The 14004-nt window shown below is 39.5% G+C and overlaps 1 protein-coding gene across 2 annotated transcripts in view; it reads right to left on the bottom strand.

Moving 5' to 3' along the window:
• Ift88 (intraflagellar transport 88) overlaps positions 1 to 14004 on the bottom strand; it is an 89563-nt gene that overhangs the window by 70665 nt on the left and 4894 nt on the right. For both annotated transcript variants that reach the window (XM_052191344.1, XM_052191343.1), the window contains exons 2-8: positions 11349 to 11444; positions 7544 to 7606; positions 6098 to 6154; positions 5057 to 5110; positions 4429 to 4492; positions 3572 to 3641; positions 2175 to 2265 (exon numbers count right to left, since the gene is read on the bottom strand). In XM_052191344.1, the coding sequence (XP_052047304.1) occupies positions 2175 to 2265; positions 3572 to 3641; positions 4429 to 4492; positions 5057 to 5110; positions 6098 to 6154; positions 7544 to 7606; positions 11349 to 11438 (489 nt within the window). In that variant the 5' untranslated portion in view covers positions 11439 to 11444. The remainder of the gene's footprint in view (positions 1 to 2174; positions 2266 to 3571; positions 3642 to 4428; positions 4493 to 5056; positions 5111 to 6097; positions 6155 to 7543; positions 7607 to 11348; positions 11445 to 14004) is intronic.

The following is a 14004-nucleotide window of genomic DNA, read 5'->3' on the forward strand; positions in this document are numbered from 1 at the left end:
ACCAAAAAAACCAAAAAAAAACCTGGTTCTTAACCAGTGGGCCGGAACCCTTTGGAGGACAGATGACCCTTTCACAGGGGTTGCCTAAAATCATTAGAAAATATGGATACCTACACCATGATTCCTAACAGCAGCCAATTTACAGTTCTAAAGTAGCAATGAAAATAATCTTTTGCTGGGGGGGGGGTCATTGCAACACCAGGAACTATATTAGAGTTTTGTAGCATTAGGAAGATTGAGGTCCACTGCTTTAGAAGAACAGTGTCAACAATCTTACTTGCCTCAGATTTCCTGTGTACAACCTAAGCTAACACATATCTACAATCTTAAATTATGTGACCTTCCATGTCCCCATCCAGAAAATGCATGTACATCATTTGCTGAAAGCAGCAAACACGGAAGTTGAAAGCAGCCTCCTAAGATCTACCACACAGGCTGACAGCATCCGTGGACGGACTGGGTGATAAACAGGGATGCTTGTAGTACGGTCTGTTGCCTGGGTCAGTGACTTAATCCCTGTAAAACTCCCTTACGGATTTCTGTAATATATCACATTCCTTCCTCATGTGGTATTTTCTGTGCTATTCAATGAATAAAGAGTGAAGTCTTTTGGGAAGGACAGACCTAGAGAGGGACAGACATGAATTCAGACTCATGCAACAGAGAGAGGGAGGTAGACCAAAGACACAGGAAATATGAAGCACAGACTTCAAATCTAGATTCACTCTTGGGTAAATGATTCTAGCGCAGTGGCTCTCGGCCTTCCTAATGCTTCGACCCTTTAATACAATTAATTCTTCATGCTGTGATGATCCCCAACCATAAGGTATTTTTTGTTGCTACTTCATAATTGCAATTTTGCTACTGTTATGAATCATAGTAATATAGATATCTGTTTTTTCCAATAGCCTTAGGTGACCCTTGTTTAAGGGGTCACAATCCCAGGTTAAAAACCACTACTCTAAGGAACATGCTGTTGTTTCTTCCTTTAATGCATTTCTAGGTGACTTGGGAGTTAATCACTAATGCATTTAATCTGCACATTAAAAAGCAGAGTTGATTTCCTGAAAAGCAGAGTTGATTTCCTGAAAAGCACACCAAGATTTTGTGGTTTACTAAGAAAAAAGGGGTTGGTGAGGTTTCAATGAGAAAACAGAACTTAGGAAGCTAGGCATGGTAGGTAGCATATGTCTACACCTCCCCCATCCACCCAGCACTCAGAAGGTAAAAACGTTTAGGTAGGAGGCTCCATGAGTTCCAAGGCCACTCTTGGCTATAGTGAGACCCTGTCTCATTAAATAGGGAAACTAGTCCTCTAAAGCACACAATGTGATTTAGGAGTCACGGTAGCTGAGGTTTGGAAATACTATATAGAAATGTTTTCACATAAAAAAACAAAAAACCAAAAAAAACCAGTGCTGGAGCTGGCAGTGGTGGAACATACCCTGAATCCCAACACTTGGGAGGCAGAGGCAGGTGTATCTTTGTGAGTTCAAGGTCAACCTGGTCTACAAAGTAGGTTCCAGGACAGCCAAGGCTAAACAGAGGAATCCTGTCTCAAGGGAAAAAAGAGAAGTTGTAGCCGGCACAACGGCTCAGGAGTTAAGGGCACTTGCTGCTACTGTGGAGGACTAGGGTTTGGTTCCCAGCAACAACATGGTAGCTTAGTCTGTAACTCCTGTTCCAAGGGATCCAACATGCTTTTCTGGCCTTCACAGATACTGCACACATGTGATAAACATACACACAAACAAGCAAAACATTCATACACATAAATGAACCTTAAAAAGGTAATGTCAAAAATTGTACAATCATCCAACTGTGATATAAGAGTTTATAAGGTAAACTTCTCAAAATAATTGCCTTACTCAAACCCTAAGGCCAATCAGAAAAAAAATATATATATGCATATTTAAAAGTAGATACAGACGGGCTGGAGAGATGGCTCAGCAGTTAACACTGACTGTTCTTCCAGAGGTCCTGAGTTCAATTCCCAGCAACGACATGGTGGCTTGCAACCTTTTGTAATGGGGCCTGATGCCCTCTTCTGGTGTGTCTGAAGACAACAACTGCAGTGTACTCATATATATATTATAAATAAATCTTAAAAAAAAAGTAGATACAGACATCTGCACATATCTTCTAATCTGAATTCTCCTAGTTTAACAACTTACCAGTTTTAAGTCTCCACAACTGTTGGCAATACAGCTTTCTTCCACCAACTCATTTACTTTCTTCTCCAACTGTCTAATCTTTTCTTCTGGACTGTTGAAAAAGAAACAATATTATTTAAATCATGTAACCACTAAAATATATATCACAGTTACTTTTTAACATTATCTATTAAATGATATTACAATTTAAGAGTAGATTTCAAGTAAGGATATGTGTGGAGTTGTTTTTAAAAATCACACTATTATGCTTAATAATTACATTAGAGAATTATTCATAATAAATAAACATTAAAATAAACATGTATTTAATGTCAAGTGTAATAATCCCACACAGAACTAAATGTGCTTTCCTAACAACTCTACTTACTTCTCATAAAACACTTCATGAAAGAACTGTAATTATATTTTACTGAAAAAATAAGTTAGATTAGAAAGTTCTGCCAAGATCACAAAACTAGTAAGTAACGGAGGACAGATGCAAACCAGTCAGGCCCACTGCTCCAGAGAGAAGTGGGTATTTTGAGATCCTGTGAAAAATGAAAACTTTCCCTATGGCCAGGAAGACTAAAGCTCATAAAAGAGATTTAAAATTATTTATGAACATAAAAATGTTGTAAAGAAAATTTCTAAACAAGAACCAGTTTAAACCTCGGCTCTAGGGCCCCACACAGTGGCACAGGTAGCCCTTACCACCAGAACTAGGGCAGCAGAGGAAGCGTTTCTCTGACTTAGATGCCAGCCTGCTGTACGTAAAGCACTCCTGGCCAGACGAGGCTCCATGCACACATGCACGCACACAAACAATTGCCAAAGCACTCACACTTGAAAATAATGTTAATGTTGTTTAGCTACTATTTTCTTCCAGGGAAATAGTGTAACTCTTATTTTTTTAATGATTTATTTATTTATTTTATGGTTATAAATACGCCATTGTTCTCTTCAGATGCACCAGAAGAGGGCATCAGATCTCATTGTAAGCCAAGATGTGGTTTTTGGGAATTGAACTCAGGATCTGTGAAAGAGCAGTCAGTGCTCATAACCACTAAGCCATCTCTTCAGACCATTAGTGTAACTCTTAGTGCACACTGATAACTAAATAAAATCCCACTGAAATCTCACTACTAAATTTTTTTTTGAAAACATACCCTTTCAAAATAACATAACATTTATAATCCTGTTCGGCCTTCAAGAGAATCACTACTCATGAAAATTAGACCACAACTTCAGTCAACTAACAGTGAAGAATTTGCATGACTTCACATGACTATTCCTACATTTGTATTCCTTTACTAAGTCCAAGAATCCGGAATGAAGATTCATCAGTGTCCTGCTCACACAAGCTAATATGATATATGTAGAAACAAAGCCATGCAGCAGCAGCAGAGGGCCCTGCTTACCTGTCTTCGTTTTTGGCTTCTAAAGGAGGAGCAGGGCCCCTGGACTGGCCAAGGGGGTCAAATGCAGAGCCTAAGACACAAGTCAAGGCTTTCAGTTTATGATCAGAGAAGCTGAAGAGAATCTTGAACATATTAAGTTACCATCGATTAAACAGTGTAAGTTCAACAGCTGTCACACCTGTACTTACACACTTACATAAATATTGCATGGGAATTGTTAGGATTTTTAACAAACATGAAACTATAAACAAAACTTACAGATTAACAGACAAAAACAAAATAAATTCCTCCCTCAACATTCACTTCCTTCCTTCAGAGATTTGTATTCTGTGAATTCTACAGTTATCAAGCATGTAAGGGGTAGTCTGGGACTAGCTTTATCATTTTTATAAAATACATTTTTATAATAAACATTAATTTTTGTTGGTTTTATTTTTAATTATTTAGCTTACATATTCAAATAACATTTTCACCTCTCATTTTTAGGATAAAGTTCTAAATTACACAAACCATATTTTAGATATATGGTTCAGCACATTCTGACACATTACACACTGGTGTAAACACCACCCAAGGAAGCTACAGCACAACTGCCCCAGCCATTTCCTTTTAGTCATCCATTAGAGCAGGTTCTCCATATGTAGCCCAGGCTAGAGAACAGGTGGTACACTTGCCTTAGCTTCGCAAGTGCTGGGGTTACAGGTGTGAACCACCATACCCAGCTTAACCCTTTTCTTTCTTAGTGGAATTCTCTAAAATCATGGTGTGCCTTGTGATCAATGGCATGTCTGATTATATTTAAAATGGAGGTGATGTGCATAGACAAGAATGGGGTGAGTGCCGAAGAATGCACCAACCTCGCAATGCCGCCTTGGAAAAGCCAGCCGCTCTTACCGCTGTCATCGGACGGGCAACTCCATCCTTCAAAGAGCAAGAGGCAGTTCAGACTTGTTCTTGAATAAGAGCTATACCTACTGACAACACTGCACACAGCACACATCCTGCTTTAGCCCTGACTTTAATAACCATCTCCTCCTCACGCCTTACGCTGTGTCCTCATGCAACAACCCCACTCTTCCTCTTCCCCCCCCCCCCCCCCCCCCCCCGTAAATGCTGGAACTAACAGGTATTTTCTTGGTTTGAAAAGAACAAACTAATTTGTTTGTCAGCTACTCCTGCATTTCTGGCTGGTCTCCCATATGTCACCAGAGAATCACAGAAATTGTAAATGGTAGCACAGGCGAGCGAGCAAAGCATCAGTCTATGTCAACCTCAACAGTCTCTCACTTGAGAGTGGAGCATACAAATCCAAGAAAACATACTTCTGAAAAATCAAAGCAACCCAAATGTTAACCCACAATGAAAAGGTGTCACCACATAAGTCACAGCTTTGTTAGAATTGTTAAAATACAAGAGGAGGAAAATCTTTGGTAATAAACGCCATGTCACAAGACAGGCACACATAAAGCACGGGAGCAGACAGACCTGAATAGTCCCTGTCATCGGCCTTCCCATTGATGACGTCAGGGATGTCTTGGACTGATAAACAGAAAAACAAGTTAAACATATTCCTAAAATAGCTGCCTGCAACTTTACAGATAAAACTGTAGGCACCTCTTAATTTTTTCTTCTATCTACCCATAAGCACAAACAAAAATTTTCCATTCGTCACCTAATAGTGTGGTATCAATTTACAAAACTCTTATCGGGATAGGCAAATAACAATCTACCTTTGTAAATAAAGTTTTACTGGACCACAACATCGATTTATACATGGCCTGTGGCTATATTACAAACAGGATTGCATGGATAGTTGTGACAAAGGCAATTTGATGTGCAAAACTGAAAATATCTGTCCCTTCACTGCTTCTTACCAAGGAGCAAGACCAAATGCAAACACGCCCTCAGACTCATTTCCTTACTCAGGTAAAGCAGTGCTGTGAGGCAAACGCTCCAGGTTCCAAAGTCATTTTGCTGACCATAGCAGAGTGCATGATCATAAAGGTTCTAAAAGCCACTCCATTTCTTTCTTATTTTATGTGAGTCAAAACATATTTAGGAACTTTAAATAAGGTTAAAAGGACTATTACTCTGGGGAGTTTACAGATTATTTTCCCCAAAGGGTCAATAAGATAAAACTCAGATATATATCCCTGAAACATTTTCTTAAATTTCATACCTTCATTTATTAAATGGTCAAGTTATTATAAACACTATTATGCTTACATAACATCAATTCATGTAGAACTCAAGAATGGAAAATACATCAGAGTTGGCTATATTATCTAGATAACAGAAATCAGTCAGCAAATAAGAAGGTCTACAAACAGAAAAGGATAAGATATAGTTATACATAAATCAAACTTACTGAAATATCTAAAGCTATTGCTCAAATTAGACTTTTTAATATATATAGATATACAACTGGACTATGAATTGACAAAGCACAAATTATTTAGAACTCTCTTACATGAACTTATATATATTTAAGAAGCATCTTAATATTTTAGGATTAAAAGAACCTACCCCATATCCAGTAGCTATGGGTCTGCTGACTGCTGTGCTTGGTATTTTAGCAGTTACCTTGGGGAGGAAAAAGAGCATCCTTAGCAGGAGTCAGATCATGCTACATACTAGAAAATGCAATGAGACTCATCACTAAAGAAGTATGCTGTGTTCTGTGATCCTCCCCAGAGAAGAGCACACTAATTGGTTGTCCGGTGCCAAATGGCCACACACACAAATAGCATTATATAGACTGAGCAGGTTATATGTAGAATTACATATATATACATATACATATGCATGCAATAACAATTAATGAAAAGAAAGCCCATGAATTTGAGGAGAGTGGGGAAGGGTACATGGGAAGGCTGGAGGGAAGCAAACAGAGAAATGTTGTAATTATAATCTCAAGGAAAGAAAGAAATACGTCATACTTAGAATGATTGCTTAAATCCTAGGGAGTTCAGTTACTGAAAGTGCTGAGGAGGAGACTCAGTTTGAAATTCATCTGAAAGGGAAGGAACTTGGGAATGACTTGAGGTCCTCACCAGCAAGCCCAGCACTCATGCTTGTACCCAGCACTCACTCAATGCGCATTCATGCAGCCACCAGCTACAAGGCACAGACCCCAACAACAGACCCCGGCTTTGGACTCTGTAGGATTTGAACCCCGGTTCTCCCTCAACTATATTTAATATCTTTGAGCCCAAATTTATTCAACTTTTAAGTAAAAAAGATACTGCATGCAAAGATTACAAATTACATTTCATATAATTGGAACTAGAATCAAAAGGGGCCATGTAAAAGTGTCCTCAACATGTTTGCTGTTGAGCACAACTGACTAGTTCTTGCTACATTAGACTATAGCTTACAATGCCTCCCCACTGAGAACTAAAGGGCTGAGACAAAAATGTTTGTTAAAAAAAACAAGTTAGGGTTGGTGAGAAGGCTCAGGGTGTAAAAGTTCTTGTCAGACAAACCAAGAGCCCAAACCAAGATGACAACACCAAGGATATAATGATGAACCTCAAGAACATTTATGAAGGACGATGTGCCAGAACCTTCACTGTGTGAGGCCTAGCAGTCAGTCAGAGCAGCAGAAACCCAAGGGGCAGCCACTAGAGTGTCAGGGAAGGAAAAGCCCAGGAGTCATTTCACCGACAAGAGGTTTTCTGTTTGGTTGCTTTGGGTTTGCTTTGCTTTTCAAGACAGGTTTCTTTGTGTAGCCTTGGCTGTCCTGGAACTCTGTAGACTCAGAGATTCCCCTGCCTCTGCCTTCCAAGTGCTGTGATTAAAGGCCACCCTCTGGCTTAATAGACTAGAGTTATACATTGGCAAGAGGAGACAACTCTGAAGCTCTGCCTCACAGCAGCGTAAATGTTTTCAGCATTAGGCCGTACAACTAAACACAACACGATGGTGAATTTCATGACTTGATTTCTACAAGCTTATTTATAGTTTGCTTACTGGAGGTCTTCTGCCATGACTGGTTCTCACTGCTTGCTGAAAACCCGTGTCATTCTCCAACTCCTAAAGTAAAAAGGCAAATTTAACATTCAAAATAAATATGACAAAAGTTAAACTCTTCTGGTTCATATTCAAGACCCTCTATACTCTATAATTCATCTTATCCCAAATAAAGTCTCCTATCTTCAAATTCTATAACCCTAACCCCCAATATCAAGGCTCCTTCTACTCCTCTGGAATCTTTGGAATTTTTCTTTTTCTTTTTTTTTCTGCACAAAGATCTTCCAAAGTAGAAGGATAATTAGTTACGCTGGTGTGAACCTTTGACTTCACATGTCACAGAAAAGTCCTTGTTTTTTTGGGTTTTTTTTTTTTTTTTTTTTTTTTTGGATTTGGTTTTTCCTGAGACAGGGTTTCTCTGTGTAGCCCTGGCTGTCCTGGAACTCACTCTGTAGACCAAGCTGGCCTTGAACTCAGAAATCCACCTGCCCCTGCCTCCCAGAGTGCAGGGATTACAGGTGTGCACCACCACCTCCCAGCTAAGTCCTTGGTTTTTATGACTGAGAACTAAGTACTTATTTAACATCATTTAAAATAACCAAAACCCCTAAAAGAGGGTGGTGCCATCACCTGATTAAATGCCAAATATTCAAGGACATGACCTTCCCCCTTTCTCCCTAGGAGAAACTTGTGAGAGTAGACAATTTCTGGTTCTTTAAAACTGATAATTTTATGATTCATTAATTCCATTCTGTACCTCTATCCTAAAAGAGTTTAATCAAAATACATAAATTATTCACAAATAAAATTTTGTATTGTAATGTTATTTACAATAGCAGAAACCTTGGGGGTAAAAATCTACAACAGAAAATATGTCTAGGGGCTGGAGAGATGGCTTAGCGGTTAAGAGCACTGACTGCTCTTCCGAAGGTCCTAAGTTCAAATCCCAGCAACCACATGGTGGCTAACAACCATCTGTAATGAGATCAGATGCCCTCCTCTGGGGTGTCTGAAGACAGCTACAATGTACTTACATATAATAAATAAATAAATCAAAAAAAAAAAAAGAAAAAGAAAATATGTCTAAACAAATGAGCATTTTCAGTTACGCAGCCATAAAACTCTATTTATACATGTAGCACCATGACATGATGTTAAGTGGAAAAAACTGAAATTGCCAATCCCAAATATGATAAAAAATATTGGTATACATATGCAGAAATAAAAGACAATAAAATATTAATAGTAATTTTATCTTTTATGTTGGGGGACGGGATTTTTTGAGACAGGGTTTTAATATGCAGCCCCAATCGGCCTCCAAACCATGATCTTCCTGCTTCAGCCTCCTCCGTGCAAAGATTACAGGTGAACACTACTATATCTGTCTCACATGTTGTTTCTGAATGACAGAGGCATCCTCAAACTTGTTTTCAACACTGGGCATGTGCTACTTGGTTTTGGTGGTTTCTGGAGCTTGAACTCAGGGCAGATAAGCATGTTATTACTTTTATACTAGGAGAGAAGGGAGGTTTCAATGTTTTTGTTTGTTTGCTTGCTTACTTGCTTTAATATTAACTTTAGAAATTGCTTGCAAATATTTTAACTAAAACTGAATAATTCTATCTGCATACAAAAAAATAATAAATGCAGAGGGAAACAACTGCATATATTAAAGGACAAGGGAATACAACAAAATACCAGGTTGTTATACAGTGCAGATGATCTTCAGGTGACTGCATCTGCTATTTTATTATTATAAATATTCACTGTTACAATTTGTTAGTTTATTCTTTATTTTCTCCAGTTTCCTCTATTTTCCTACTTTTCTGTTGTGTGCTAAGGTTACAGGCATGTGAACATAAACTATTGTCCTTATAATGATCAGTAGTGGAGATTTACAAATAAGCCAGCCCTATTTGCCTTCCTGCTTTCTTTCTACTTGTCAAATTCACAGACGGCTACATTAGACCAAAGTAAAAATTCCAGAAAGCCAAATGAAAAACTCTACAACAGAATGTGAATTTCTGAAGTCCTACAAACACTAGTATTTTAATCTTATATGCTTACAACTAAATTAACCACATCTTTCTTTTCTTTTTTTCTTGTCTCATCTTGTCTCGTGAGCCAGGTACTCACTATGTAGCCCTCGCTGTTCTGGAACTCCTGACACAGACCAGGCTGCCCTCACACTCACAGAGATTTGCTTGCTTCTGCTTCTCAAGTGTTAGCATTAAAGATGTGCACCACCATGTCGTGCATTTTCAGTCTTTTTTTTTTTTTTAAGAGCAGACTGACCTCAAACTCCCAGAGATCACCTGGTTCTGCCTCCCGAGTGCTGGATTAAAGACATGCGCATCACTGCTCAACTGGGCTTTCATTCTTTTACCCACATTAGGTTAAGATAGTTTTTATAAAGTTTTGTTTTGTTTTGACAAAATTCAGAAACTGAGACTTGCATAACAGATGTGAATGGGTGAAAATATCTAAATTTGTCTTGGTAATAATTTCATCTTTGTAATTATTATAACAGTAAATATTAAACAGATTAACTTACATAAGTGGGAATTCATGAAAAAGAAAAATAATACACAGTATGACCTTGTATTATCCAAAAGTGTGTGTGTGTGTGTGTGTGTATGTCTGTGTGTATGTACATGTTAGACTAAGAAAAATATATCTGGTAAGACCAGCACTTAAGTTAGTCTTCAAGGTAACAGTTTCTATGACTGTAATTTTTCCTCTATGCTCATTTACATTTCCCAATTTTTCTAAAAAAAAAATACATGCCTAACAAGAGAAAAATAACTCCAAGGCAGGTAAAAATTAGAGCACTACAAAGGTGGTCTCTCCTGTAAGATCCTTGAAGATCATGCTGGAGGCTGAAGCTAAGGCCTTGTGCATGCTAGGAAAACACTCCATCAACTGAGCATCGTTCCCAGCCTACCATCCAGATCAGATGTATGCCAGCATCTCCACAATAAGAAGACAGTAGAGACTGGAAAAGGAAAAATGAACTGAGGCTGGAGAGGTGGCTCAGTAGTTAAGAGTGCTCGCTGCTCTTGTGGAGGACCTGAGTTTGGCTCCTAGCTCCTTGGCTCACAACTGTCTATAGCTCCAGTTCCAGAGGATCTGAGATCCTCTTCTGACCTTTGCATGCACGTGGTACACATAAATACACACAGGCAAAACACTCATATACACAAAACAAATTTTTAAAATATTTTCAAGATGCTTTAAATGAAGAAAACCAAATCTGATCTTTGGTATCTACAGGTTATCTAAGTCTGAAGAGTGCAGGGACTCGGCTGCCCTACTCTTATAAGTCTATGCCTGTAGCTAGTGCGGAAGAGTGCAGGGACTCATCTGCCCTACTCTGTTATAAGTCTATGCCTGTAGCTAGTGGGGAAGAGTGCAGGGACACTGCTGCCCTACTCTGTTATAAGTCTATGCCTGTAGCTAGTGCGGAAGAGTGCAGGGACTCGGCTGCCCTACTCTGTTATAAGTCTATGCCTGTAGCTAGTGGGGAAGAGTGCAGGGACACGGCTGCCCTACTCTGTTATAAGTCTATGCCTGTAGCTAGTGGGGAAGAGTGCAGGGACACTGCTGCCCTACTCTGTTATAAGTCTATGCCTGTAGCTAGTGCGGAAGAGTGCAGCTCCCTTTCTGCTGCAGCCACCGTCACTGGCAGGAATTATGAGGTTCTTCAATAATTAGTTTTCTAGTTTTTCAGACTTTACTTAGTCTGAAGAACATAAAAAGTAAAAACCACAGGTTAACAAATGATCAATATGAATAATGCTTTTACCTCAGTGTCATAGGCTGGATTGTAGTCATTGAAACCAGAGTAAAGATCATCCTCGTCTGTTTCTGGTGCCAGGTGAACATTTTCCATCATTTGTACCTGTTAAAAAACAATTTATTTTTCTGACGCTAGGATTAAATCCAGAGCCTCAAGCACACTACAAGTCACATCCAGGACTAAGAAATAATTCTTAGTTCAAACAAAGAATTCTTCAAATTCATATTTTTCTAGAATCCCTTTTTCAAATTCTCCAAACTGTCAAAACATATCTACCACCCTCATTCCCATTTTGTTCCACATCTTTTACGTAAGTTACAGGCAATAAGAGGTGGACAATTGATTACCCTGATTTTCAGAGGTTAATACTGAGTACAGAAAAAAATGCAATGATCAATTAAAATGTAAGGCAAAACCCATTATACCCCCAGCAATTATAAAGACCAACATCACCAAGGTCAGCAAAAGAGGAGGGCAGCCTGAATACCTACACAGCATTAGTGGGAGCATAAAATGTTACAACTTTGGGAAAAGGCCTGCTGTTTCATCCTAGCAACCTTTTATGACCTAGAAATTCTATTCTACTTTTTTTTGTGACAAAAATGAAAACATGTGTGTACCAAAATATTAATGTAAGAATGTTTATAGCAGCCGGGCGGTGGTGGTGCACGCCTTTAATCCCAGCACTTGGGAGGCAGAGGCAGGCGGATCTCTGAGTTCGAGGCCAGCCTGGTCTACAGAGTGAGTTCCAGGACAGCCAGGGCTACACAGAGAAACCCTGTCTCGGAAAAAAACAAAAGAAAAAAAAAAAAAGAAAAAAGAAATTGTAGCGTACGTTATACATAAATGATCTATTGGACACTAAAAAAAAAAAAAAAAAAAAAGAATGTTTATAGCAGTGTTAGTCCTGGCCGCCATGAATGATCAGAGCACGTGCCCTGGAGTACCAGCCACGAGAACATGCACAGTACCGAGGAGCATGGGATAGACCCTGTGCAGAAAGAAACCTACAACAAACAGCACACTGGGCATCGCTTTCCCGCTGGGAAGCTGCACAAGAGGCAGAGCAGAGCTGTACAAGAGAACAATGGCTGCTTCTCGGGCTGATTAGGGAGTGGACGAAAACGGACATGAGAGAGCTTTGTGGGATGATGATGACTGTTTGATCTGGACCATGCTGCTGTACAAGGAGAAAGCCTAGCAAGGGAGGTGACTCCCTGTAAAACACCTGCAGAGGAAACCCAGCAAATGTGTGCTTAGTTCTGCTCATCTATCAAAAAGCTAAAAACTAAACAAAGGTCCAAATATAAGGCACAGTCAGTGCTTTAGGGGAAAGTTTAACATCTGTAATTTACTTAGAAAAGCACAGAAAGAAGATCTATTTTGAGAGAAAGACAGACTGACTGACTGACTAGTGGACATATAATAAGTGGTGTAGAAAACGACGGGAAGCCGGGCATTGGTGGCACACGCCTTTAATCCCAGCACTTGGGAGGCAGAGGCAGGTGGATTTCTGAGTTCAAGGCCAGCCTGGTCTACAGAGTGAGAGTCCCAGAACAGCCAGGTCTACTTCTTCTTCTTTTGGGGGGGGGGGGGGGGATTTGGTTTTTTTTTTTTTTCAAGACAGGGTTTCTCTGTGTAGCCCTGGCTGTCCTGGAACTCACTCTGTAGACCAGGCTGGCCTCGAACTCAGAAATCTGCCTGCCTCTGCCTCCCAGAGTGCTGGGATTACAGGCGTGCGCCACCACCACCCAGCTGACAGCCAGGTCTATACAGAGAAACCCTGTCTCAAAAACCAAAAAAAAAAAAAAAAAAAAAAGAAGAAGAAGAAGAAAAGAAAGAAGGAAAACGACCACCAAGTAGCAAGCAGTCAGCAGTCACTGTAAAAGTCTACACTTCGCTGAACAGTTGGAAGTCTTTTCTTATTAGTTTTGTTTTGTTTTTTAGAGACAGGGTTTCTCTGTATGGCTCTGGCTGTCCTAGAACTTGCTCTGTAGACCAGGCTGGCCTCAATCCATCTGCCTCTGCCTCTGTTGGGATTAAAGGCATGTAGCACCACCACCCAGTGGAAGTCTTTATAAATGCTGAGAAAAATGAAAGGTGGGGAAAGAAATCAATACAAAGTGGATTTGAAGGAGAGGTGTGTAGTTACCACAAACATACACTCATACACTGTAACTGTACTAACTACGTGAGTATCTAGAAATACTAGATATTCCCAAAGTGTTGCTAAAATCAAGTCAGTATTTTAGGAAAACTGGAAGTAGTGGTGGGGAAGGTCAAGAAATGTAGCACTGTCAATGCCCCAGTATAGGGAATGCCAGGGCAGTGAGGTGGGAGTGGGTGGGTGGGTGGGGAAGCAGCCTCATAGAAGCAGGGAGAGGGATGGGATAGGAGGTTGGTTTGCAGAGGGGCAACCAGGAAAGGGGATAACATTTGAAATTTAAATAAATAAAATATCCAATTTAAAAAAAAGCAATGTCTATCTAACTTGTATCTTAGGTATGCTAGTAAATTCCAAAGAAAATTCTATTTATTCTTGTTGTTTGGTATAATGCCAAGTTTATATTGTTTCTCAGAACCTTTTGAATAGTAAAATAGTGCTCTGAGGATTCATATACTATAAACCTCACCCCCTACCCCTCACCCATCCCCCATCCCT

Source organism: Apodemus sylvaticus, chromosome 8, assembly GCF_947179515.1.
Source record: "Apodemus sylvaticus chromosome 8, mApoSyl1.1, whole genome shotgun sequence".
Lineage (NCBI taxonomy): Eukaryota > Metazoa > Chordata > Mammalia > Rodentia > Muridae > Apodemus > Apodemus sylvaticus.